This window comes from Natator depressus, chromosome 3 (genome assembly GCF_965152275.1).
Source record: "Natator depressus isolate rNatDep1 chromosome 3, rNatDep2.hap1, whole genome shotgun sequence".
In the NCBI taxonomy this organism is placed as follows: domain Eukaryota; kingdom Metazoa; phylum Chordata; order Testudines; family Cheloniidae; genus Natator; species Natator depressus.
In genome coordinates, this window is record NC_134236.1 from 178,426,902 (window position 1) to 178,451,068 (window position 24,167).

Below are 24,167 nucleotides of genomic sequence, written 5' to 3' on the forward strand. Positions count from 1 at the left end.
GTGATGGTCACATAAACACCACCCTATACCGGAAACCTGGTGACCGCTATACCTACCTACGTGCCTCTAGCTTTCATCCAGACCACACCACACGATCCACTGTCTACAGCCAAGCTCTACGATACAACCACATTTGCTCCAACCCCTCAGACAGAGACAAACACCTACAAGATCTCTATCAAGCACTCTTACAACTACAATACCCACCGGCTGAAGTGAAGAAACAGATTGACAGAGCCAGAAGAGTACCCAGAAGTCACCTACTACAGGACAGGCCCAACAAAGAAAATAACAGAACGCCACTAGCCATCACCTTCAGCCCCCAACTAAAACCTCTCCAAAGCATCATCAAGGATCTACAACCTATCCTGAAGGATGACCCATCGCTCTCACAGATCTTGGGAGACAGGCCAGTCCTTGCCTACAGACAGCCCCCCAACCTGAAGCAAATACTCACCAGCAACCACACAACAGAACCACTAACCCAGGAACCTATCCTTGCAACAAAGCCTGTTGCTAACTGTGTCCACATATCTATTCAGGGGACACCATCGTAGGACCTAATCACATCAGCCACACTATCAGAGGCTCATTCACCTGCACATCTACCAATGTGATATATGCCATCATGTGCCAGCAATGCCCCTCTGCCATGTATGTTGGTCAAACTGGACAGTCTCTACGTAAAAGAATAAATGGACACAAATCAAACATCAAGAATTATAACATTCAAAAACCAGTCGGAGAACACTTCAATCTCTTTGGTCACTCGATAAAGTATTTTTATACTTTAGTAAGACCTAAAAGTTGCAATTCTTAAAAAAAAAAAAACCTTCAAAAACAGACTCCAACGAGAGACTGCTGAATTGGAATTAATTTGCAAACTGGATACAATTAACTTAGGCTTGAATAAAGACTGGGAGTGGATGGGTCATTACACAAAGTAAAACTATTTCCCTGTGTTTATTCCCCCACCCCTCACTGTTCCTCAGACGTTCTTGTCAACTGCTGGAAATGGCCCACCTTGATTATCACTACAAGAGGTTTCCCCCCCGCTCCTGCTGGTAATAGCTCACCTTAAGTGATCACTCTCATTACAGTGTATGGTAACACCCATTGTTTCATGTTCTCTATGTATATAAATCTCCTCACTGTATTTTCCACTGAATGCATCCGATGAGGTGAGCTGTAGCTCACGAAAGCTTATGCTCAAATAAATTTTTCCCAGATATGTAAGGAGATCAGGAAATGTCTAGGAAGGTGCGATCAGGTTTATCCCCTTTTATTTTTTTATGGCTTGTGGACTTCTGTGTGCTAACCCCAGGTTCTTTTGTTTTGCTTGTTACCTTTAATCTGGACCTCAAGAAACTATTCTTGATGCTTAATTCTTGTATTTGCTTTTTTTAAATCTAGCAATAGCCTAAGTTCCCCTATTTTCTTTCTTTTGTTTTTTTAATAAAATGTACCTTTTTTTAAGAACAGAATTGGATTTTTGTGTCCTAAGAGGTTTATATACATGTTGTTTAATTAGCTGGTGGCAACAGCTTATTTCCTTTGTTTTTCTTCTCAGCTCTTCCCCAGAGGCGGGGGTGTGAAAGGACTTGAGGGTACCCCACAGGAAGGAATTCCTAAGTGTGCCTTCCTGGACTGTCAAAGGGGTTTTGTACTCGGGTGGTGTCAGCATCTACCAAGCCAAGGTCAGAGAAAAGCTGTAACCTTGGAAGTTTAATACAAGCCTGGAGTGGCCAGAATTAATTTTTAGAGTCCTTGCGGGCCCCCAACTTCTGCACTTGAAGTGCCAGAGCGGGGAATCAGCCTTGACAGATGCAATTGCAGGATCAGGACCTTAATTTCAACTGTAGCTCATTTCCATGTGTATCTACTGTCCTTTCTGCTCTCTGCCTTTCTCTCCATAACTTTACTTAACACAATAATAAAGCAATCCAGCTGAAAATGCTTTGGCCTGTGTGGTGTATCAGTGTAATAGGTATTGTCATAGAAGTTGTAAATCTTTTAGGCCTTGGAAATGCAAGATATACTCATCAGACAGAGGATGTTTCAGCTGTTGAACTGATATTACACTTGGTCTTTGCCATTTACAGTTTGAATTGAACAAGGATTATTCATTATGACTTCAACAAAGAGTGCTTGTGGATAATTACAAAAGCCGTGTGTAGTTTGAACAATAATAATCTATAAATAACTCTTGTAATACGAGAATGAAATCTTCAGAGACTTATGTACAAAAGACCCACTGAAAATAAATCTGGTTGTCGGCAGAAATACAAAGTTCTATATACATCTTGTGGTTCACGTGATAGCCAATCTCAAATATGCTGTGTTATGAAATTTAAAAAATGAATTTAATGCTTGAGGATGGTGGTGTATCAATGCCATCAGGACTGACTCTATATATCTCTAGAACATGTATGGATCAGCCAGTGGAGATGGCAGTGTAAGTTTCCACACAAAGCCTGCCAGTATGCTTTACTCCTGATTTGGCAGGACCATATCTAGGATTGAGGAAGTTCAGCCTCTGTAATGATGTATTTCTTGGCCTCTTTGCCTTAAATATCAAAAAAGACTTATCCAAGTGCTTAACTTTAAGCATTCACTTCAGTGGGACTACCAGTGCTCAATATGACGTACTTGGTTAAGTCTGTGCAGGATCAGGTCTTAAGTGATAACCCTAGTTAGTGGTGATTTTTGTGATGCAAATGCCTGGCCATTAGCTATGAGACTAAAGCCATCAACTCATATCATATAGGTCACCATGAAGAAATCAGATGGAAGTAACTTAATCAATATTGATCCTGGTTGGGATTGGACAAAAGATCTATGAAAGACTATATATCTCCAAATCCCTTATCTTGAGCTACCCAGACATCATTATGGAAAGTTTTTAATCAGACTTGGCTGGGTACATTTTATAAGGCAAAATACATTTATTTTAGAACACTTGCTACAGCATTAACTAATTATTACAAATAATACAAGAGAAGTTTACAATTCATAGCATATAGGATATACTACTGAATGTTGCTGTGATCCTGTTTAAAGATTACTTAACGTAGTTAAACATTTTTAATTATGTCACAGTGAAATGTAAGTTGTTTTTTAATTGTTTGTTTTTTAATCTATATAAATCAAATATTTTATTGGGCAAAGACTAGGTTCTTCATGATCATGTCTTACAAATTTCACTGTGCACTAGAATTTTCTGATTTTGTATATTTTTATTGATTTCTTTATACTTCCTTCTAAGTAAATTCTATACAGATTGGCAATGTTGGTAAAGATTCACATTGTGAAATTTCTGATACAGTAACTGACAGCCCTACATTATGTAAAAGGGGTATTTTTATACTTTAGTAAGAAGCAGACATAAAAAAAGTGCTGTCATGCTATTTCACGGAGGCACAGAAATTACTATGCAGCTGAAGCATTATAATTTTGTGCTTAAAGATTTCTTCCTCCATTAGTATCTCGTGCTAAATCCTGAGAAATCAAGCCTGGAGATCTCCTTCTCATTAAAAAAGTTGGTTCGGTCTATGCGAGAACTGGGACTTCCAACTTTACTCAGCCAGGCCTTCCTGAAAAACAAAATAAAAATAAAAGTATGTTAGAATAAAATGAACTGCACGAGTGGCATTTGCTCTTCTGTTGTGCTTTCTATTTAAAGGGCTTATGAAGTTCAGCTTTTCAATGCGGAAATTAGTCCTGATAAATGGTTTCCAAATATGTTGTTATCTCCCTCAGCTGTTTTTCCCCTTTTCTCTTTACAAGTAAGATAAAACTATTTAAATAGTAAATAAAATTGTCAGTGTTTCAAAATACATTGTAGAATATTACATACAATTAAATCTAGACTCTGAACAAAATTTCAGCTGAAGTAGGCTCCTTAAGGGTGTATTATTAAAATGACAGGTTTCAGAGTAGCAGCCGTGTTAATCTGTATCCGCAAAAAAGAAAACGAGGACTTGTGGCACCTTAGAGACTAACAAATTTATTTGAGCATAAGCTGAAGTGAGCTGTAGCTCACGAAAGCTTATGCTCAAATAAATTTGTTAGTCTCTACGGTGCCACAAGTACTCCTTTTCTTATTAAAATGAGTACTCAGTTTTACCTATTTTAATTATGTCATTCATTATAATCGTATGTGTTTACAAAGTTAATAGAGTACTCATTGCAAGCACCCGAGGACTATATACAATTAAAAAAAACAGTAACAAGAAAGGATTATCATAGAATCATAGAATATCAGGGTTGGAAGGGACCTCAGGAGGTCATCTAGTCCAACCCCCTGCTCAAAGCAGGACCAATCCCCAATCAAATCATCCCAGCCAAGGCTTTGTCAAGCCTGAACTTAAAAACTTCCAAGGAAGGAGATTCTACCACCTCCCTAGGTAACACATTCCAGTGTTTCACCACCCTCCTAGTGAAAAAGTTTTTCCTAATATCCAACCTAAACCTCCCCCACTGCAACTTGAGACCATTACTCCTTGTCCTGTCCTCTTCTACCACTGAGAATAGTCTAGAACCATCCTCTCTGGAACCACCTCTCAGGTAGTTGAAAGCAGCTATCAAATCCCCCCTCATTCTTCTCTTCTGCAGACTAAACAATCCCAGTTCCCTCAGCCTCTCCTCATAAGTCATGTGTTCCAGGCCCCTAATCATTTTTGTTGCCCTTCGCTGGACTCTCTCCAATTTATCCACATCCTTCTTGTAGTGTGGGGCCCAAAACTGGACACAGTACTCCAGATGAGGCCTCACCAATGTCGAATAGAGGGGAACGATCACGTCCCTCGATCTGCTCGCTATGCCCCTACTTATACATCCCAATATGCCATTGGCCTTCTTGGCAACAAGGGCACACTGCTGACTCATATCCAGCTTCTCTAACCCCTAGGTCCTTTTCCGCAGAACTGCTGCCTAGCCATTCGGTCCCTAGTCTGTAGCTGTGCATTGGGTTCTTCTGTCCTAAGTGCAGGACCCTGCACTTATCCTTATTGAACCTCATCAGGTTTCTTTTGGCCCAATCCTCCAATTTGTCTAGGTCCCTCTGTATCCTATCTCTGCCCTCCAGCGTATCTACCACTCCTCCCAGTTTAGTATCATCCGCAAATTTGCTGAGAGTGCAATCCACACCATCCTCCAGATCATTTATGAAGATATTGAACAAAACCGGCCCCAGGACCGACCCCTGGAGCACTCCACTTGACACCGGCTGCCAACTAGACATGGAGCCATTGATCACTACCCGTTGAGCCCGACAATCTAGCCAACTTTCTACCCACCTTATAGTACATTCATCCAGCCCATACTTCTTTAACTTGCTGACAAGAATACTGTGGGAGACCGTGTCAAAAGCTTTGCTAAAGTCAAGAAACAATACATCCACTGCTTTCCCTTCATCCACAGAATCAGTAATCTCATCATAGAAGGCGATTAGATTAGTCAGGCATGACCTTCCCTTGGTGAATCCATGCTGACTGTTCCTGATCACTTTCCTCTCGTGTAAGTGCTTCAGGATTGATTCCTTGAGGACCTGCTCCATGATTTTTCCGGGGACTGAGGTGAGGCTGACTGGCCTGTAGTTCCCAGGATCCTCCTTCTTCCCTTTTTTAAAGATTGGCACTACGTTAGCCTTTTTCCAGTCACCTGGGACTGGAAAAATACCCTGGGATTATAATACCCTGGAATGTTTGAGTGGGTCAGAGAAACCTTAAATCAAACAGCATACAAACTACATTAAGAGAACATTATTGAGTTGCAAAGTCAAGTATTAAAAAGTTAGGAAATGCCAGAATTTAGGCTGTCTGTGCAACATTAATTCTGCCCTTGCATGCATGTGCATAATGAACAGTCTTTAATTACATAAACACATTGTTTTTCCTCCAAATGACACTGAAATTAATAGGACTACTCCTGGAGTAAGATACTACTCAGCGTGAGTAAGAGTGGCAGAATCTGGCCTTTAGTTAATTCTTTGTTCCAGATAAGAATGAGCAAACCTTTCCAAATTTCTGTTTTCACAATACACTGTACAAATATGGTGCAGAAAAGTTTTTCTAAATTATCATCCTTCTCAGCATCACTCACAGTAAATGGATCTGAAATGATTTATCAACACTTAAACTTCCTAAGGGTTTAATTTATCTTATTTATTTGAGAGAATAAAATTTGTTAAAGTATTTTTATTTGTTTGTTTGGTTGGTTTTTTTTACCTTGCCATGAGGTACTTTGACACTGCATGCCATATTCTTCATGATATTATTATAATATGATTATAGCATAATTATGATGCACTTTATGCAAAACAGATCACATGAGATGTCATTGGAAAAGTTATTATTCACTGAATATTTTTATCCTATTTGTATGCATGTATCATTTTTCTATCTGAAGTTATGAATATTGACTATGTATCTGTATTTCAAATGTAGTTACAGTTGGGTAATGCTCACTAGGCAAGATGTTTTCAGTCTAGCTAGCTGGTTGGGAAAGGCCTATTCAGGGTAATGAGCCATTAGGGAAAACAATAGGCCTTAGGAGATGCTTATGCCCCACCTGGTAAGCCTTCCTGAGAGTACTCCAGACAGCCTGTAAGTAATGGCTGCTATGACTCCACAAAGTCATGTGACCAGGCCACATGACTCTGGACATTTTGGGGTGTCAGTGTTTTTCTACAAACTGAGTTTGGGACAAAGGGTTCCTGCCATATGCTAAAGCTATATGAGGCAGGGAGTGACATCATCTGTTGCTCTTCACTCCCCCACAAGAAGACTCCTGGAAATACCTGAGGAATAAAGACTGAACTGGGGAAGTGCTGGACCCTGGCTGAAGGGATCTCTAGCTTGCATATGAAAAACGTGAGGATTCCAAGCTGTAAAGCAAGTACAGCTTGTTCCTTAAGAATCTGCAAGCCTGCTTGTACCCCAGCAGTCAGGGTGAGAAACTGCTAATTCATATCCAATCTATCTAGTATGTTAAGTTTAGTCTGCATTTTTTGTTTATTTGCTAGGTAATCTGCTTTGATCTGTTTGATATCACTTATAATCAATTAAAATCTATCTTTTTGGAATTAATAAACTTATTTTATGCTTTAATCTAAGCCAGTAAATTTGGAGTGAAGTGCTTGGGAGTCTTAGCTCAGGGGCCTGTTGCATTTCTTCTCCACATTGAGGGAGGGATGAACTCTATGAGCTCATGCTGTGCAGTTCCCTGTGCAGTGCAAGATGGTATAATTTTGGGGTTTATACTCCAGTGGGGGGCTGCGTACCTGGTTTATCTTGGCTGTAGCCTCTGTATTGTTGGTTCATGCAGTGTCTGGTCAGAGAGCCTGCATGTAACTGCAGCTGGGTGTGTCCCTGCCTGTGTGAATGCTGGTGGAAGTGTAGGACTGGGAGTGGGTCTGCAGCTTGTCACAGCAGCACAGTGTGAGAGGGAGCCCAGGCTGGTGGGTCACAGGGCTCAGTGGTACCCCAGTTCCAGGTGGCACCCATCCAGGGGGGAACCCGTCACAGTACCAGTTACAGCAAACTCTTGTAAAGTGTAAGCTGGCTTTAGCCAGAGCTTCAGGCTACACATTGTATAGTATTGTGCTTTTTGTCTAAAAATGAATACCTCTGCTCCACAAAATACAGTACATCCTGTGTGTGCACTAACAGGATATAAAGATAGGTGATTGACTATTTTTTAGGAACTTACAGATATGAAAATAATGCAAATAACTGATGTGAGATTTAATAATCATGTTGGGTTTTACTACTAGAATGGCTCTACAAAGATCAAATAATTTCTCAAGATTCTAGATCATAATACAATCTACTAAAGCAAATGCAATAAAAAAGTAGAATTCATTTTCTGTGTACTGCATCTAAAGAGGAATGCATTTTACATACATTTTTATTCATGACTAAGACTGTCTTAATTAAGTAATTGTTCACTTAACAAAGCAGTTAAAATATAAGATTTTATTCAATTCAATATGAATTTGAAGAGCTAAAGCAATTAAATTGTTGATTAGTTTTACTGAAAGTTACACTCAGCATTACACAAATAAAATATTCTTGCACTGAGACCAGGGCCAGCTCCAGCCTTTTTGCCGCCCCAAGCAGCGAAGGAAAAAAACAAAACAAAACAAAAAGACTCATTGAGCTGCTGCCGAAGTGCCACTGAAGAGGAAGAGAGGGACTGCAGGGCCCACCGCCGAATTGCCACTGAAGACGCGGATGTGCCGCCCCGATGACGGACGGAGTGCCGCCCCTTTCTATGGGCCTCCCTAGGCACCTGCTTCCTTCGCTGGTGCCTGGAGCCGGCCGTGACTGAGACTTATCTTGATATCTCCACCACAAGAACCACAAATCCATGGAGGCTTTAGAACTTGAACCAACGCATGAAATACACCTGGGACATAGGCCACGTTTTATTATAGCCCTATCAAGAACCTGGGAAAAGTGCTGATAGATCTTTTTATGTTGAATTTCTGACAATTCAATGTAATATCTGAAAGTGCCTCAGAGACCTTTGCTGGCTGTATGGAACAAGAAAGGAGTTTTCTATTACTTGTATTACAGCTGCAGAAACAATTCAGTGTTGCCACTAAAATGGTTAAATAAAAGCTTGTATTAATGGCCTGGCCCTGGACAACTAAACGTTATCCTTGTGGGCTAGTGTACAGATTCCTGGTTAGTTAGGAATCTCTAGTTCTAAAGGTTAGTTATGAAAGCAAATATGTGCCTAGAGCTCAAGTGTTTTGAGATATAACTTTAGGAGCTGTAAGAATGCACTTGGTGGGTTAGTGAAGCATGCATCCAAGATAGAAACACCCTTATAGGAAGACTCAAGCAAGGCTAAGTGGAAAGGGAAAGGTCCCTTACAAAATACCACACAGAACTAGGGAGGAGTATGTGTGTTCAGAAGGAACTGTCTGTGAGGACACAAGCTTTGATTTGGTCTATAACTGTTTATTGTAGATCAAATTAATATCCAATCTCTACTAAATGTTTACACAGATTTAGACCCCAAAGAGATTGTTCCCAAGGAGCTATGTGGGTTGTTAGTTGTGTGACTCCAGTGTGGTCACAACTTCTTCACACTGCCACCCTGCATAAACCTTGAAAAATTTACTTTGAACCAGTGCTTATAATGCATAGGTTTTGGTGTCCAGAGGAGGACTCTGTAGGACCTTCCTATCTGCTATGCTTCATTTAAAAATCCAGTGGTATTGTTAGTTATTTTTTTAAAAATAACCATTTGTTCTTTCAGCTCTTTGCCATGCCACCTAGCTTTAATTAAAATTCACAAAAATCTAGGGAACAGACCCTGGGAATCCCTACAATTGTCAGACATATGAAGTGTACAGAATCTTTGATTTTATTTTTTTAAGACCTCCTTCAAACCCTTTATATGTAACTATAATACATAGTATAATATCCTGTATTCATTTGTAAAACAGTTTTGACTAGTATCAAAGTGCTTTGTAGAAAGACACACAGTAATGCAAATGTGTAGCAAGAATAATAGAATAAGGTGTGTGTGTGGGGTGGGGGGAGGGGAATATTTTCAAAGGGACTTTAAAAATGGAAAGAGAATTGATAACATGTATATTGTATAGTTTGGTGAACTGCTGGAGCTCATGGCCAGTCTGATTGGGCAAGAAGCAGCGCACATGGATCTGGTTATTAATGCAGATAAAACTAAGTCCCTGGTTATTACTATCACAGTCTCCAACTCCAGATTACAACCAGCTCAGTATTAACGTATCCAGATGGAATAGTGAGCAGATGGCAACTGTCAAATACTAGGGCAGCATCAAAGATGAGTGCTGGAGGATACCTGAAAGACGTGGACACTTGTGTAGCAGCAGCTGCTGCCATGCTTTAGCCCTTTCAGTGGCCTCTGTGGCAATTATAACATCAAACTTGCTATGAAGCTGCAGATCTATAGAGCCTTGGTTACACCACCTTTATTGTATGGCAGTGAAACAGGAAGGCTGAGGAGTGGCCACTTGGTGTTTACAATTCTCATAGTCTTTGTCAGCTGCTCCATATTAAGTGACAGGACAAGATTCACAATGAGATTGTTCATAGCTAAAGCCACCAACCATCTCCATCAACACTGCTTTGGTTTTAGCAACTTTCTTGATATGGACATGTCACATTTAATAGGATGGAAGACCAATGAATTAAAATGTGTTTACCAAGGAATACTGCTACATAGCCAGCGATCACGTGGTGACCAAAAGCTTCAGTGGATTCCAGTAAGATCACCAATTATGAACATTATGACCCCAAAACCTCTTAATGACCATTGCCAAGGGGGTTACAGGAAAATCCAGATTGTGTTATGTACTCTCTGGTTCACCAAAGAACGTCATATGAGTCCTCAAATGAAAGCTAGTGTCACACTGGTTATTAGTATCATTGTGAAATTTATGTACAAATACCATGTATTATGTCCCAAATTGATGGCAATAGAAGAGGTTTTAGAACAAATTGATAAACTGAGCCATAATAAGTCACAAGGACCTGATGTTATTCACCCAAGACTTCTGAAGGAACTCAAATATAAAATTGCAGAATTACTATTGGTAATATGTTTCAGAGTGGTAGCCGTGTTAGTCCATATCAGCAAAAAGAACGAGGAGTACTTGTGGCACCTTAGAGACTAACAAATTTATTTGGGCATAATCTTTCGTGGGCTAAAACCAACTTCATTGGATGCATGCAGTGGAAAATACAGTAGGAAGATATATATATATATACACACACACACACAGAACATCTTCCTACTGTATTTTCCACTGCATGCATCTGATGAAGTTGGTTTTAGCCCATGAAAGATTATGCCCAAATAAATTTGTTAGTCTCTAAGGTGCCACAAGTACTCCTCGTTCTTATTGGTAATATGTAATCTATCACTGAAATCAGCATCTGTACCAGATGACTTTAGAAGGTAGTTAATGTAATGCCAATTTTTCAAATGGCTCCAGAAGAGATCCTGGCAGTTACAAGCCAGTGAGCCTAACTTCAGTACTGGAGACATTGGTTGAAATTATAGTAAAGAATAGAAATACAGATAATCATGATTTGATGGGGGAAGACTCAACACAGTTTTTATAATGAGAAGTCATACCTCATTAATTTATTCAAATTTTTTGAGGGAGTCAGCAAGCATGTGGATAAGGGTGATCACTGTATTGACTGGTACTTGGATTTTCAGAAAGCCTTTGACAAGGTCCATCATCACAGACTCTTAAACAAACTAAGTAGCCATGGGATAACAGGGAAGGTTCTCTCATGGATCAGTAAGTGGTTGAAACATAGGAAACAAAGATTAGCAATAAATGATCAGCTTTCACAATGGAGACAGGGGAACGCTGGGGTTCTGTACTGGGGCCTGTGCTATTCAACGTATTCATTAATGAACTGGAAAAGAGGATGGCAGTTAAATCCTACTGAGGAAAATAGAAAGGAGCATAAACTCTGGCAAGTGAAGTGCAAAAATATGAGGAAGGCCAAAAAAGAATTTGAAGAACAGCTAGCCAAAGACCAAAAATAATAGCAAATTTCTGTTTAAGTACACCAGAAGCAGGAAGCCTGCTAAACAACCAGTGGGGCCTCTGGCTAATTGAGATGCTAAAGGAGCACTTATGGGTGGTGCGTGACTCGCCGGCTGGGGGAGGCTAGCCCTCAGCCCCACCCCTTCTGCCCTAGACTCTGCCCCTTCTGCGCCCCTGCCGGGCACAGCCTTCCCCAGCCTCTGATACCCACCGCCCATGGGAACACTAAGGATAATAAGGTCATTGCGGAGAAACTAAATGAATTCTTTATATCAGTCTTCATGGCTGAGGATGTGAGGGAGATTCCCAAACTGGAGCCATTCTTTTTAGGTGACAAATCTGAGGAACTGTCCCAGATTGAGGTGTCATTAGAGGAGATTTTGGAACAAATTGATAAACTAAACAGTAATAAGTCACCGGGACCCAGATGCTATTCATCAAGAGTTCTGAAGGAACTCAAATGTGAAATTGCAGAACTAATAACTGTAATTTGTAACCTATCATTTAGCTATCCTCCAGTCATTTGCTACAGAAGCGGATTTAATGTGATGCCTATTTTTAAAAAGGGCTCCAGAGGTGACCCTGGCAATTACAGGCCGGTAAGCCTGACTTCAGTACCGGGCAAACAGGTTGAAACTATAGTAAAGAACAAAATTGTCAGACCCATAGATGAACATAATTTGTTGAGGAAGAGTCAACATGATTTTTGTAAAGGGAAATCGTGCCTCACAAATCTACTAGAATTCTTTGAGGGCATCAACAAGCATGTGGACAAGGGGGATCCATTGGATATAGTGTATTTAAGATTTTCAGAAAGTCTTTGAAAGGTCCCTCACCAAAGGCTCTTAAGGAAAGTAAGCTGTCCTGGGATAAGAGGGAAGGTCCTCTCATGGATTGGTAACTGGCTAAAAGATAGGAAACAAATGGTAGGAATAAATGGTCAGTTTTCAGAATGGAGAGAGATAAATAGTAGTGTTTCACAAGGGTCTGTTCTGGGACCAGTCCTATTCAACATATTCATAAATGATCTGGAAAAAGGGGTAAACGGTGAGGTGGCAAAATTAGCACATGATACAAAGTTACTCAAGATAGTTAAGTCCATGGTAGACTGCGAAGAGCTACAAAGGGATCTCACAAAACTGGGTGACTAGGCAACAAAATAGCAGATGAAATTCAATGTTGATAAATGCAAAGTAATGCATATTGGAAAACATAATCCCAACTATACATATAAAATGGTGGTGGTTTTTTTTTTTCTAAATTAGCTGTTACCACTCAAGAAAGAGATCTTGGAGTCATTGTTGATCGTAATCTGAAATCATCCACTCAATGTGCAGCGGCAGTCAAAAAGCTAACAATGTTGGGAATCATTAAGAAAGAGATAGATAATAAGGCAGAAAATATCATATTGCCTCTATATAAATCAGTGGTACACCCACATCTTGAATACTGCATGCAAATGTGGTCGCCTCTTCTCAAAAAAGATATATTGGAATTGGAAAAGGTTCAGAAAAGGGCAACACAAATTATTATGGGTATGGAAGAGCTTTCGTACATTTTCATAGATACTAAGGTCAGAAGGGACCATTATGATCATCTAGTCCGACCTCCTGCACAACGCAGGCCACAGAATCTTACCCACCCACTCCTGCGAAAAACCTCTCACCTATGTCTGAGCTATTGAAGTCCTCAAATTGTAGTTTAAAGACTTCAAGGAGTACAAGGAGAGATTAATAAGATTGGGAATTTTCAGCTTGGAAAAGAGATGACTAAGGGGGGATATGATGGAGGTCTATAAAATCATGACGGGTTTGGAGAAAATAAATAAGGAAGTGTTATTTACTCTTTCTCAGAACACAAGAACTGGGGCATCACCAAATGAAATGAATAGGCAGCAGGTTTAAAACAAACAAAAGGAAGTATCTCTTCACACAACGCACCGTCAACGTGTGGAACTCTTTGTCAGAGGATGTTGTGAAGGCCAAGACTATAACGGGGTTCAAAAAAGAACTAGATAAATTCATGGAGGATAGGTCCATCAATGGCTATTAGCCAGGATGGACAGGGATAGTGCCCCTAGTCTCTGTTTGCCAGAAGCTGGGAATGGGCAACAGGGGATGGATCACTTGATGATTACCTGTTCTGTTCATTCCCTCTGGGGCACCTGATATTGGCCACTGCTGGAAAACAGGATACTGGGCTAGATGGACCTTTGGTCTGACACAGTATGGCCGTTCTTATATTGTTACGATGAACAGTGAAGGCACAAAGTTTGCGGACAATAGACAAATTTTCAAAATAGCAGTGGAGTGAAACTTTACACATCTGTCCCTGGCATGTGGTTAATGCACAAAATCATGATTTGCAATAAGCTAATGGAATTGATGTATGTTATTAGTGTGTTGTTAGAACTCAGTTTGTACTAGAACACTGATCCAAAGGCAATATCTCCAAGGTATGGCAATGGGTTATGTAGCCTTTTATATCTAAGTCTCTGGTTCAAGTCCAGGCTAGATCAGTAAGGGCTCATGGCTGATCCATGGCCCATGTGAGAGGAGTTGGTGGTGTCCACATAACAAAAAAGAACACTACTGGTGGACTCAGAGGCATACAGTATGGAGGTCAAACTTCCCTCTTATGCCTTTAGGTGGTCTTCTGGAAATGGTTTGAAACATGCTTATGGAGTGGTAGGAGTTGTGATATTGGGGACTGCCTGCAAGGGCTGTGTATCCCAGACACAGAGTCTGGGCAGCATGCTATGCATAGGCACTGACTCCGTGGGGACAAATTAGCGGGGTGCTCTGCACCTACCAGTAGCCAAGCTCCTCTCTCCTCACCTCCTTCCCCCAACAGCGCGCCACGTCCCTGCTCCTCTCCCTCCCTCCCAGCGCTTCCTGCCCCCACACCACCTAACAGCTGTTTGGAGGAGCTTAGGACTTTCCAGGAGGGAGGGGGAGGAGTGGGAACACAGCACGCTCAGGGGAGGAGATGGAGAAGAGGCGGGGCAGGGACTTGGAGGAAAGGCGTTGGAATGGGGGCAGGAAGGGGGCGGGGCTGGGGTGAGAAAAGGCAGGGTGGGGTGGGGTGGGGACTTTGGGGAAGGGGTGGAATGGGGGTGGGGCGAGGATGGTGCCGGGGTGGGGCCAGAGGCCGGGTAGGGGCGGGACCAGGGGGTGGGGTCAAGCACCCACAGGGCAGAGGGGAAGTCAGCGCCCATGATGCTATGAACCTCTTAGTGTCATGCACGGCCAATTGGAACCAGACATAGAATAAAGCAAAGCTCTTGCAAGCACTTTAAACACTTAGTGATCAATGAACACCGCAGGAGGGGGGAACATTTACATTTCAGCTGCATGTTTTGTACTTGCTCCAGGGACAAATGGCTTCTCCAGGGCTTGCAGCCTAGCATCTTTCAGGAATCCTATGGTCACTTACAATTAAAAAGAAAATGAATCTATCAAATGTGGGAGAGGTTGTGGGCAGGTAAAATTTCAGATATATACATAGTGCATCTGTCCCATGATGAAACAAGCATGAAGGCATTTCCATACCCAGACTGATTTTTACAATATTTACAGTATTTAACCATATTTGTCTCTCCCCCTCCCCCACCATCAGTACTGGCGGTTCCTGTTGCTGGCTGGATCACGGCTCGCCAGGCACCCACCCACCAGCGGCGAGTGGGGGGCGGTCCAGTGGCCGATGATGGGGGTGGGTGTGCAAGGCTGATGGTGGGGTGAAGTTGCAGCACGCAGGGCCGGCTGCTCCCCCCGCTGGTCCATGAGTGCAGCCCTTGCTGCATGCCAGCTCTCGGCCACCAGGGCCCCACCCCCCGTCCCATTTCCAGCTGGCATCGGCTGCACAGTGCAAGCTGCGGTGGCTGGTGAGTGCAGGCAGGCGCCAGGTGGCGGCTGGCTACATGTCGCCTCTGCTTCCCTTTACGTGCTCCTCCTCTTGCTGTCCTCTCCTTGCTTTGCCCCTTCACCCCCCAGCCCCGCTGCTCCTCCATATCCCCCCGGCAGGACGCATCCCACTCCCAGCACTGTGCAGAGAACCAGCTCCTGATTGGAGCGCTGAGCTCACCAGCAGCCTGGCTGGCAGGCTCCTCCCTTCCCCCACTGCCTCAGGCTGGGCCGGTGCCCCAGAAAGCCCAAGACACTCTGGCTCGGGGCGCTGGCCAGGAGGAGCCGAGCCCTGCATATGACAAAGCCCCCCACAGCGCTGGCACGGGGAATCCTCTCCACCCCTCAGCTAAGCGCTGGAGTGGTGGTGGGGAAGCAATTTCCAGCCTGTTTGCGCCCTTCACAGCAGCCCCCGAGGGAGGAACTTAGCACCCTCTTCACCCCATGCCCCACCCTGGGTCCTGCCCCTAGGAAGCGTGGGGTTGCTCTGTCCTGTCCTCTAGGTACCCTCCCCTGCTGAGCCACCTCTCTGGCCGGGTTCACTGAAGCCCCTGCAGTCAGGTTCCCTGGGCCCTAGTGCACAATGCATCCTTAGGGCTTAACCCCTTCCTGCCTGCACTGTAGTTGGGGGACAGGAGGCGGCTGGGTTATGTTGGTGGCCAGCAGCAGCCTGGAGGTGTTAGCTGCCTTTCAACACTGTGCGGGCAGGAAGGAAAAAGCTGCTTCCAGCCATGGGGATGGGGGGAGAAGAGATGAGCTCTGCAAAGACACGGGCCAGGTCATTCGCCCGCCCCTCCGCCCCTTTGGCTGGAAGCAGCTCCCATCCCTTCCCTCCCACACAGTGCCGAAAGGCTGCTGCTGGCCACATTCTGGTGTGAATCCTGAAGGAAATCTGGGGAGGGAGGGCATGTGACCCTGCATGGCCCCCCCTCGCCACGTGTTGCCTCGGGAAGACGCAGCGCTAGGTACCAGGAGAGGCAACTCTGGACCAGTGGCCCAGCCAGACATGAAGGGCTGAGAGCACACGGCAGGGAGGGTCGGGTCAGTCGATCACCACTCCCCGTGTGAGAGAGGTGTATGGGAGTGTGTGTGTGTGATCTCTCCATGTGAACCTTAAAGATAAGAAGGTAAATAAAAAGAATCCAACTACTCAGTATTTCTTTTTAACAGGGGCTCAGTCAACCTGATGTTAATTTGAACGTTTTTACTGTATAGTTCTGATGGATTGCCATTGAATTCACTTGAATATGAGTAATTTTACCAGGTGTCCTATATTCAGAATGAAAATATGGTCACCCCAGTTAAATGAAATGGAACCAGGTTTTGAAGGTGATCTAAGCACAAAGGGTTGGGGACTCCAGGCTTTAGAAAGGGCTACCTAGGTGTGATTGCCTCTTTCATGTTAACATGGGTGGCAGGTGAACCCCCACCTTGGGTAGGCTAGATAGCTCACCACGTCCCTTTTGCCTGAGGCCCTGCCCCCCGCATGCCAGAGCCCCAAACCGTGCCCCCCCATAACAGGAAGACCCCTGAGGGCCCCCCGGTGACTGGAGGAGCCCCGACCTCCCTACTCCAGCCACGACAGGTGCTTCGCTCGGCTTGGCTCTGCGGCCCACAAGCAGCTCCCGCCATCCTATGAACTGCTCCACCAGCCTGTCCACAAGGCACTCCAGCACTCCTTGCAAACTGCTCCACAATAGATCTTCAGGCTCCCCCACTACTTAACATAACACTCAGTGATTTCAGCTCTTAGGTGAATTCAGCTTGTAGTTGGGGAGCCTCAGTGCTGGTGCACCATTAGCCCAAAGTGAGCTCAGCAGTCTGTAACTAGACTCCTAATGGAATCAAAATTAGCTCTGATATTCCACAGTGAAGAGAGGAGGAAGTGCAATTACCATATAAGGCCCTCACCAAGAGGCCCATACCACCAAGCATCAACACTTGTCCCCAGCCTCTCTCTATTCACAGAATTTTGGAACCCATGTCCCTTGCCTAGCAAGTGCTGCTTAGTTGATGGCGAGTCCCTCCATCATAACAAAAGGCCCAGTACAGTTCCAAGCACAGTTCCCATAGTCAGGGTAATAACAATTTATTCTTCTAGGCGGGGTGGGTGTGCCTATGCAACAATTTATTCTTCTAGGCGGGGTGGGTGTGCCTATGCAAATGAGATCAGCCCCTGAAGTTCTTTTCCACAACTTGCCACACCTCACCACCAGATGTCAGGGTGGAGCTCATCCTGATTCTGCTTACACCTGCAAGGCACTAATTTAGATTTCCTGGCCAGAAGGGCAGTGCTTCTCATGGGCCTAGACATCTTCACATTTGAGTCAACACCTACACTGAATGCAGCAAGACTGCTGGAGTCTGAGCTGTTACTAGACCAAAGACACTGCTAAGCCAGCTGCCATGCATTATTTCCTCTGCCTCCTCCACAGATTCTTTAGGTTTTATATAAAGTAGAGCAGAGGAGGCAGGCGCAGTGCAAATCACACATACCAGCTGGGTCAGCAGTAGTGGTGGGTTAAGGATGGGAAATAACTTATAGGCCCCACATAAACTGCCCCAAAAGCTATGCCTCAGAGCAATCCTCCGTCTCTCCCTTCCCCTGGCTCAGTGGCATAGGATATTGAGTCTGCTAACAAAAGACGAATCTGGGGATAAAGCTGAGAGGATCCAGTGTTGGTGTGAAGAAAGTAGCAGGAGGGAGCGAAGCAGTCAGGGACATCTCATGGGAAGTAAACTGGGGAACACAGGCTCTCAAATGCAAAGCATTAGAGAAATCTGGAATGGTTGAGAGGTCCCAAGAGAGAGGCTTGGGGAGAATTATTAATTGCTTGGAGGAGAAGGAGAGCATGCAGAACAGCGTTCAAGGATCTCCAAAATACACTGAGCCTAGCAACTTTATAAAGTGATTTACAAAACTGTGCTCTAAACTGTGTGGACCTGAAGCCTGTTGAAGGAGAATGCATCTGTCTACAGAGCCTTTGAAACTAAAGTTCCCTCTACTGCTGCTGCCATGGAAACTGATGCATCCGATCAGTGAAAGTGGGTCAGGGTAATTTTAAATTACCATGCCTACTGTACTGTATTAAAAAAAAAAATTGTTAGCAACAGAAAATGCTAGGTTGGGATCAAAGGGCATTATGTAAGTGTGTATGTGTATATGGCTATCCAAACATATAGCACATTATACTGTATATATGGAGAAGGGAAGGGGAAGTGGCAGAGAGAGAGAAAGTACATTACTCCCTGGAGGTGAAATACAATTTTGACACATTTTATCAGGATGACCACACCACTACAAAGCAGAGTCACAAGTCTGGGACTAGGTCACCTTAGTGAGTGAAAGGAAAACAAAAAATACAATCACAACTTGGACCAATTGACAATCCAAGGAGAGAGGCCAAGAACTGGGTGGGCATGGAAACTGAAGTATGCTCTCATTGGGAGATGGGGTGGGGGGTTCAGTCAGATCTTCCTGCAGTTATGGTTGGCACTTCTCTATAGACTATCCAGTGAGGAATTTTTTGAGGTACAATTTGAAAGTAATGTCAACAACAAGGGCAAATGAGCAGAGTCTTTGACATGGAAGGGATATAAATTAGGTGTGACATCCTGAGAGTACTGAATAAACAGCAAGATTATACATACCTATTTAGATGTCACATATCTATTTATAATGTTATGAGAAATACGACTTCTATGTGTTCATCACATACTGTATATGTTACGAATACTGAACCAAATTTTCTACTGGTGTCAATTAGCATAGCTTTGTTGGTTTCAATGGAGCTGCATCCATTCACATCAGGAGAGAATGTAGTCCATTACATACACATTCCTTAGAAACCTGCTTCATTAGACACATTTGACCCATATTGAAAGACCGTATCTATTAATTCACAATCAAAAGGGAGCAATTTCTCAGCTAGAAGGAACTTTAAACCTGAGAACAACTTGCTCTGTTCTGATACCCACTGCAGAGCCTAAATGTTATTTTTGTAAAGTTTGAACAAAATTGGTTGACCTATTCTTGATATGTGAGCAGAAAAAAAGCATTTTCCCCATATGTTCTTGTCAGAGATTTTGTTCTGCTTAAACAGCTTCAGCAACAAACTCCAAATTTGGCTTGTTTCACAGATCTCACTGAGATCTTAAAAAGCAAACTACGTTTGCAGAAAATTAGGTAGTGTTAAAGTGATGTTTTTACACAACGCATAGTCAATCTGTGAAATTCATTACCACAAGAGTTCACTGAGAATGGTAGTGTTTTACACCCACATTGCACTAGTCTAAATGACTACATGAGGCATCGGGCAACCGAGAATCAGGCCCTAGGAGTGCTTCATGCGCTCCTGCTGCAAAAGGACACTGTTGGGGCTACCAGGAGAAAGAAACTTCCTGTTAGGGTTGTCAACTTTCTAGTCACACAAAACCCAACACCCTAGCTCCACCCCTTCCCCGTGCCCCCCCACACTCATTACATTCTTCCTCCTTCAGTGGCTCGCTTTCCCCCACCCTCACTCACTTTCACTGGACTGGGGCAGGGGGTTGGGGTGCAGGAGGGGATGAGGGCTCCAGATGGGAGTGTGGGCTCTGGGGTGGGGCTGGGGATGAAAGGTTTGGGGTTCAGGAGGGGGCTCCAGGCTGGGGCCGAGGGATTCGGAGTGCAGGAGGGGGCTGTGGGTTGAGGCAGGGGGTTGGGGTATGGGAGGGGTTGAGGGCTCTGGGCTGGGGGTACTGGCTCTGGGCTGTGGCCAGGGATGAGGGGTTTGGGATGCAGGAGTGGGCTCCAGGCTGAGGGGTGGGGACAAGGGATTTTGAGTGTGGGAGGGGCTGTGAGTTGAGGCAGGGGGTTGGGGTGCAGGAGGGACTGAGGGCTTTGGGCTGGGGCTGGGGATGAGGGGTTCAGGATGTGGGAGGGAGCTCTGGGCTGGAGCAGGGGGATGGGTGCAGTCGGGGTGAGGGCTCTGGGCTGGGGCCAGGGATGAGGGGTTTGGGGTTCAGGAGACAGCTCTGGGTTTGTGGGGGGGGGGGGTTCAGGACTGGGATAGGGGGTTGGGGCACAGGGTTGGGGCATGGGCTTACCTCAGGCAGCTCCTGGTCAGTGGCGCAGCAGGGGGGCTAAGGCAGGCTGCCTGCCTGTCCTGGCAACGCGCTGCAGGCGCCCCGAAAACAACCAGCAGGTCTGGGTCCTAGGCGGGGGGGTCAGGAGGTTCCACGTGCCACTCTTGCCCGCAGGCACCGCCCCCACACCTTCAGTTGGCCAGTTTTCGGAGCAGGTGGCCCTTCCTCCTAGGTCACAGACCTGCTGGCCGCTTCCAGGGCACAGTGCGGTGCCAGCTAGGACAGATAGGGACTAGCCTGCCTTAGCACCGCAGCACCACCGACCGGACTTTTAATAGCCCAGTCGACGGTGCTCACCGGAGCCGCCAGGGTCCCTTTTTGACCAGGTGTTCTGGTCAAAACTGGACACCTGGTCACCCTACTTCCTGTGCTCCTTCCCTTTCTAGCACATTTGCTAACTTAAGGTAAGACTTAGACTCATACTGCAGACTGAAAAAGGGGTTTGGCTTTCCCCCTCTGGTGCTGGGGGCCTGGGATAAGTCAGCCCCACTCTGGATGGTGTTTATTCTCCCACTTGGGGGTTTATTTCCCAACAGTTTTGGGGCAGGCCCAAGGAGTGCCCCTCCACCAAACAGAAGAAGAAACTAGTTCCAACATAAAACAAAGAGGAATACCTTTTTCTCTCCTCCTCCCTGCTCACACTCTGAGGGTGTTTGACTTTGTTATTGGCCCTGAGGTGTCAGTCCTTACCCTACTCAGGCAGTCAGTTTACGTAGCTTTCCCTGTAGGGAGGAGAGCAGCCATTCACCCTAGGGCAGCCTTTCTCCCTGTTACCACTAGCCCTGCAGCAGCTTGTCTCGACTCCCTCTCACTGGAGGAAGAGTTTTGAAAGATCTCAGGCAGCCCTTAATTGGACTCAAGTGTCCCTAGCTGACCCAAGGTAGCCCCTTCTTAGCTTCTAGGAAAAAGGGATTTTATCATTCTAGGTCTAAGAAGGGGCTTGCCACCCACTGTCTTACAGCTGTCCAGCCAGACTTTGTCACAGGCTATACTGTCATTTCATGAAGTCTGATTAAAAATTATTTTTCACATTGAGCCTATTAAATCACAAAAGACAGAAAGACGTTTGAAATGAGGAGTTTTTATGCCATTAGTTACTGTACCAATCCAAACTGTAGGAAAAGAAAAGACAGCTCTGACATCTGGATGCTGGCTGATTAGCACATGTCAAAGAACATTAAAAAGTGGGTGTGTTTAAATCACATAACTAAGATCCCTATGACTAATTTAGTCAAGGAAAACTAAGTTGCCTTACCAAGTGAGGGGTCACCTTGATTGAACTGGCCTCATTAGCACTGACCCCCCACTTGGTAAGGCAACTCCCATCTTTTCATATGCTGTAATATATATACCGCTTACTGTATTTTTCACTCCATGCAACAGATGAAGTGGGTTTTAGCCCATGAAAACTTATGCCCAAATAAATTTGTTAGTCTCTAAGGTACCACAAGGACTCCTCGTTGTTTCACCTTGAATGGTTCCTTGAAATATGTGTTAACTACTTATGCTAAACAATCTGTTCCACCTTGTATTTAGCTGTGACACTCTCGACTCCATTTCCTAGACCCGAAGAGCTCTGTGTAAACTCAAAAGCTTGTCTCTCTCACACAAACAGAAGTTGGTCCAATAAAAGATATTACCTCACCCATCCTGTCTCTCTAATAATAAAAACAAGCATTTAACTCCAGTGATCCCACAGTTACATACTGACTGTGAGCAGAAGGGACCCAGATCTAGCAGATGTGGGTGCCAGCTCTGCAGCATGCTCTCCCTATTGTCTGAGCCTATGGAAGTACAGAAATTGGACTGAGCCTGCTGGCAGGGGAAAGAAATTTTCTGTGTAAGAGACAATCTAGGTCCATGTTCTTTTTACACCTTAAAGAGTTAATATTTTATATGTTCACCACAATTTAGTATTTATTTCATATGGATATTATGTATAGCTCCATGTATGTAAGAGTGAGCATTCTTAAAAGACCTAATATCAAGGCTGCTTAACTCTGATGGTCTTACAGCTTCCACAAGGATATCAGTTCAATTGTCACAAGCAATTTTTGAATCTGAGCAAGTAAGAGATCACACACTATCTAGATAGGTGCTTAGTATTTGTAATATTTAAAGGCGTCTTTCAAGTCATGACTGCAAACTACTCTGCTGGAGGATGTCTTAGTCATTTCAACTGAGAGCTCTAATAAAGAGCCATAGAGTTTTGATTCAGAACTATTCAGGTTGCTCACTAGCTTCCCCACTGACACACATCACTGAAATCTGATTTTTATCATCTCAAATGGTCCTGTTTCTCTAATTTCTATTATTAGTAGGCACACAGGTAAAATGACGCATTTGTGTGAGAAGCAATATTGCTATGAGTTTCCCTAAGGCAAAGTCTGCCATTGTTGCCTGTGAACCATCATTATGAAAAGAATTAAATGTAAGTTGAACTTCAAACCTACAAGCTGTTTAAAGAGGTTATCAGAGCATAACAATGTATTTTAAGAATAATTTTGGCTGACATATTCTGATTTAATAGCTGCTGTGTATTTTTAAGGCTCTTTATGTTTGTTGAAATAAAGTCCAATACATTTCACTTGAGAGTCAATCTCTGTTTCCTTCAGTCTTTAAAAATGAAACGGCAAAGCATTAACAGCAGGTGGGTGCTGTAATATAAATGTTTTTTTATTACTCTGAGTCTGTCTCCTGGACCACTTGTCTACAGAAGAAGCTTTCTTCTTAGTCTGCAGCTGTGATATAAAAGGAATCAAAACTGGAAAAGAGCCAAGACTGAAAAGCCTGAGCTACCCTGTACTCAGACATATGTGGGATCGCTATATATTACCTGAAATTAATAGGTGCAAAAACACAGGTTTACTAACTTTTTATAAGAATTTTATTGCTACTACATTGTGCTCATATCCCGCCCTAATTCCACCCCTGCTTTTGTGCAGTTTCATAGCTTCTCATTAGCTTTTGTCCTTCAGCAGTATGTTCTGTACTGAGAGGGAAATACCCCTTAAATAGTCTCAGAAACTACAGTCAAAACCAATTTAACTCCAGGTCAGATCCTGCTTCCACTGAAGTCAATAGCAAAACCTCCACTGAGAACAATGAGAGAGGATTGGGTCCCTATTTCCAAGTTCAAAGAAGATATAAAACTATTTTAACAAGTTACTGTAAAATACGGAAAGAAACACACCACAATGAGCAACATAAAGTAAGTCAACAGCTGCTAGAAAGTCCTCAGTGGCCCACTACTGTTTTTTACATGATTTATATCTCATGCTTATAGTATCACATATTTGTATTATTGACTCTATCATGTCTTGTACCAGTAGCATTTTAATCTCTTGCCTTCACACTTCATCTGACATAGCTCATCAGTGAGCCGTGGTGGCCTGTGAGGTGATGTGGAGGAAGGGTGTTTAGGAGCCAGTACATTAATGTTTGCAGATGACAAGTGGTTGTAGTATTGAACCAATCCAATAACATGCTGGTCCCAGAGCTCGGCACCATTCTCCTCTAGGCTATTCTGCAGGAGGTTTAGGGATGGACTAAAATGGCTGGTCCACTTTCCA

The 24,167-nt window shown here is 43.9% G+C and overlaps 1 protein-coding gene across 1 annotated transcript in view; it reads right to left on the reverse strand.

The window, feature by feature from the left end:
* Window positions 1–2,913: 2,913 nt before the first annotated feature.
* Window positions 2,914–24,167, reverse strand: part of ACYP2 (acylphosphatase 2) — a 135,429-nt gene continuing 114,175 nt past the window's right edge. Inside the window, exon 4 of the mRNA XM_074949402.1 lies at window positions 2,914–3,593. Coding sequence (XP_074805503.1) covers window positions 3,479–3,593 — 115 coding nt within the window. The 3' untranslated portion in view covers window positions 2,914–3,478. The remainder of the gene's footprint in view (window positions 3,594–24,167) is intronic.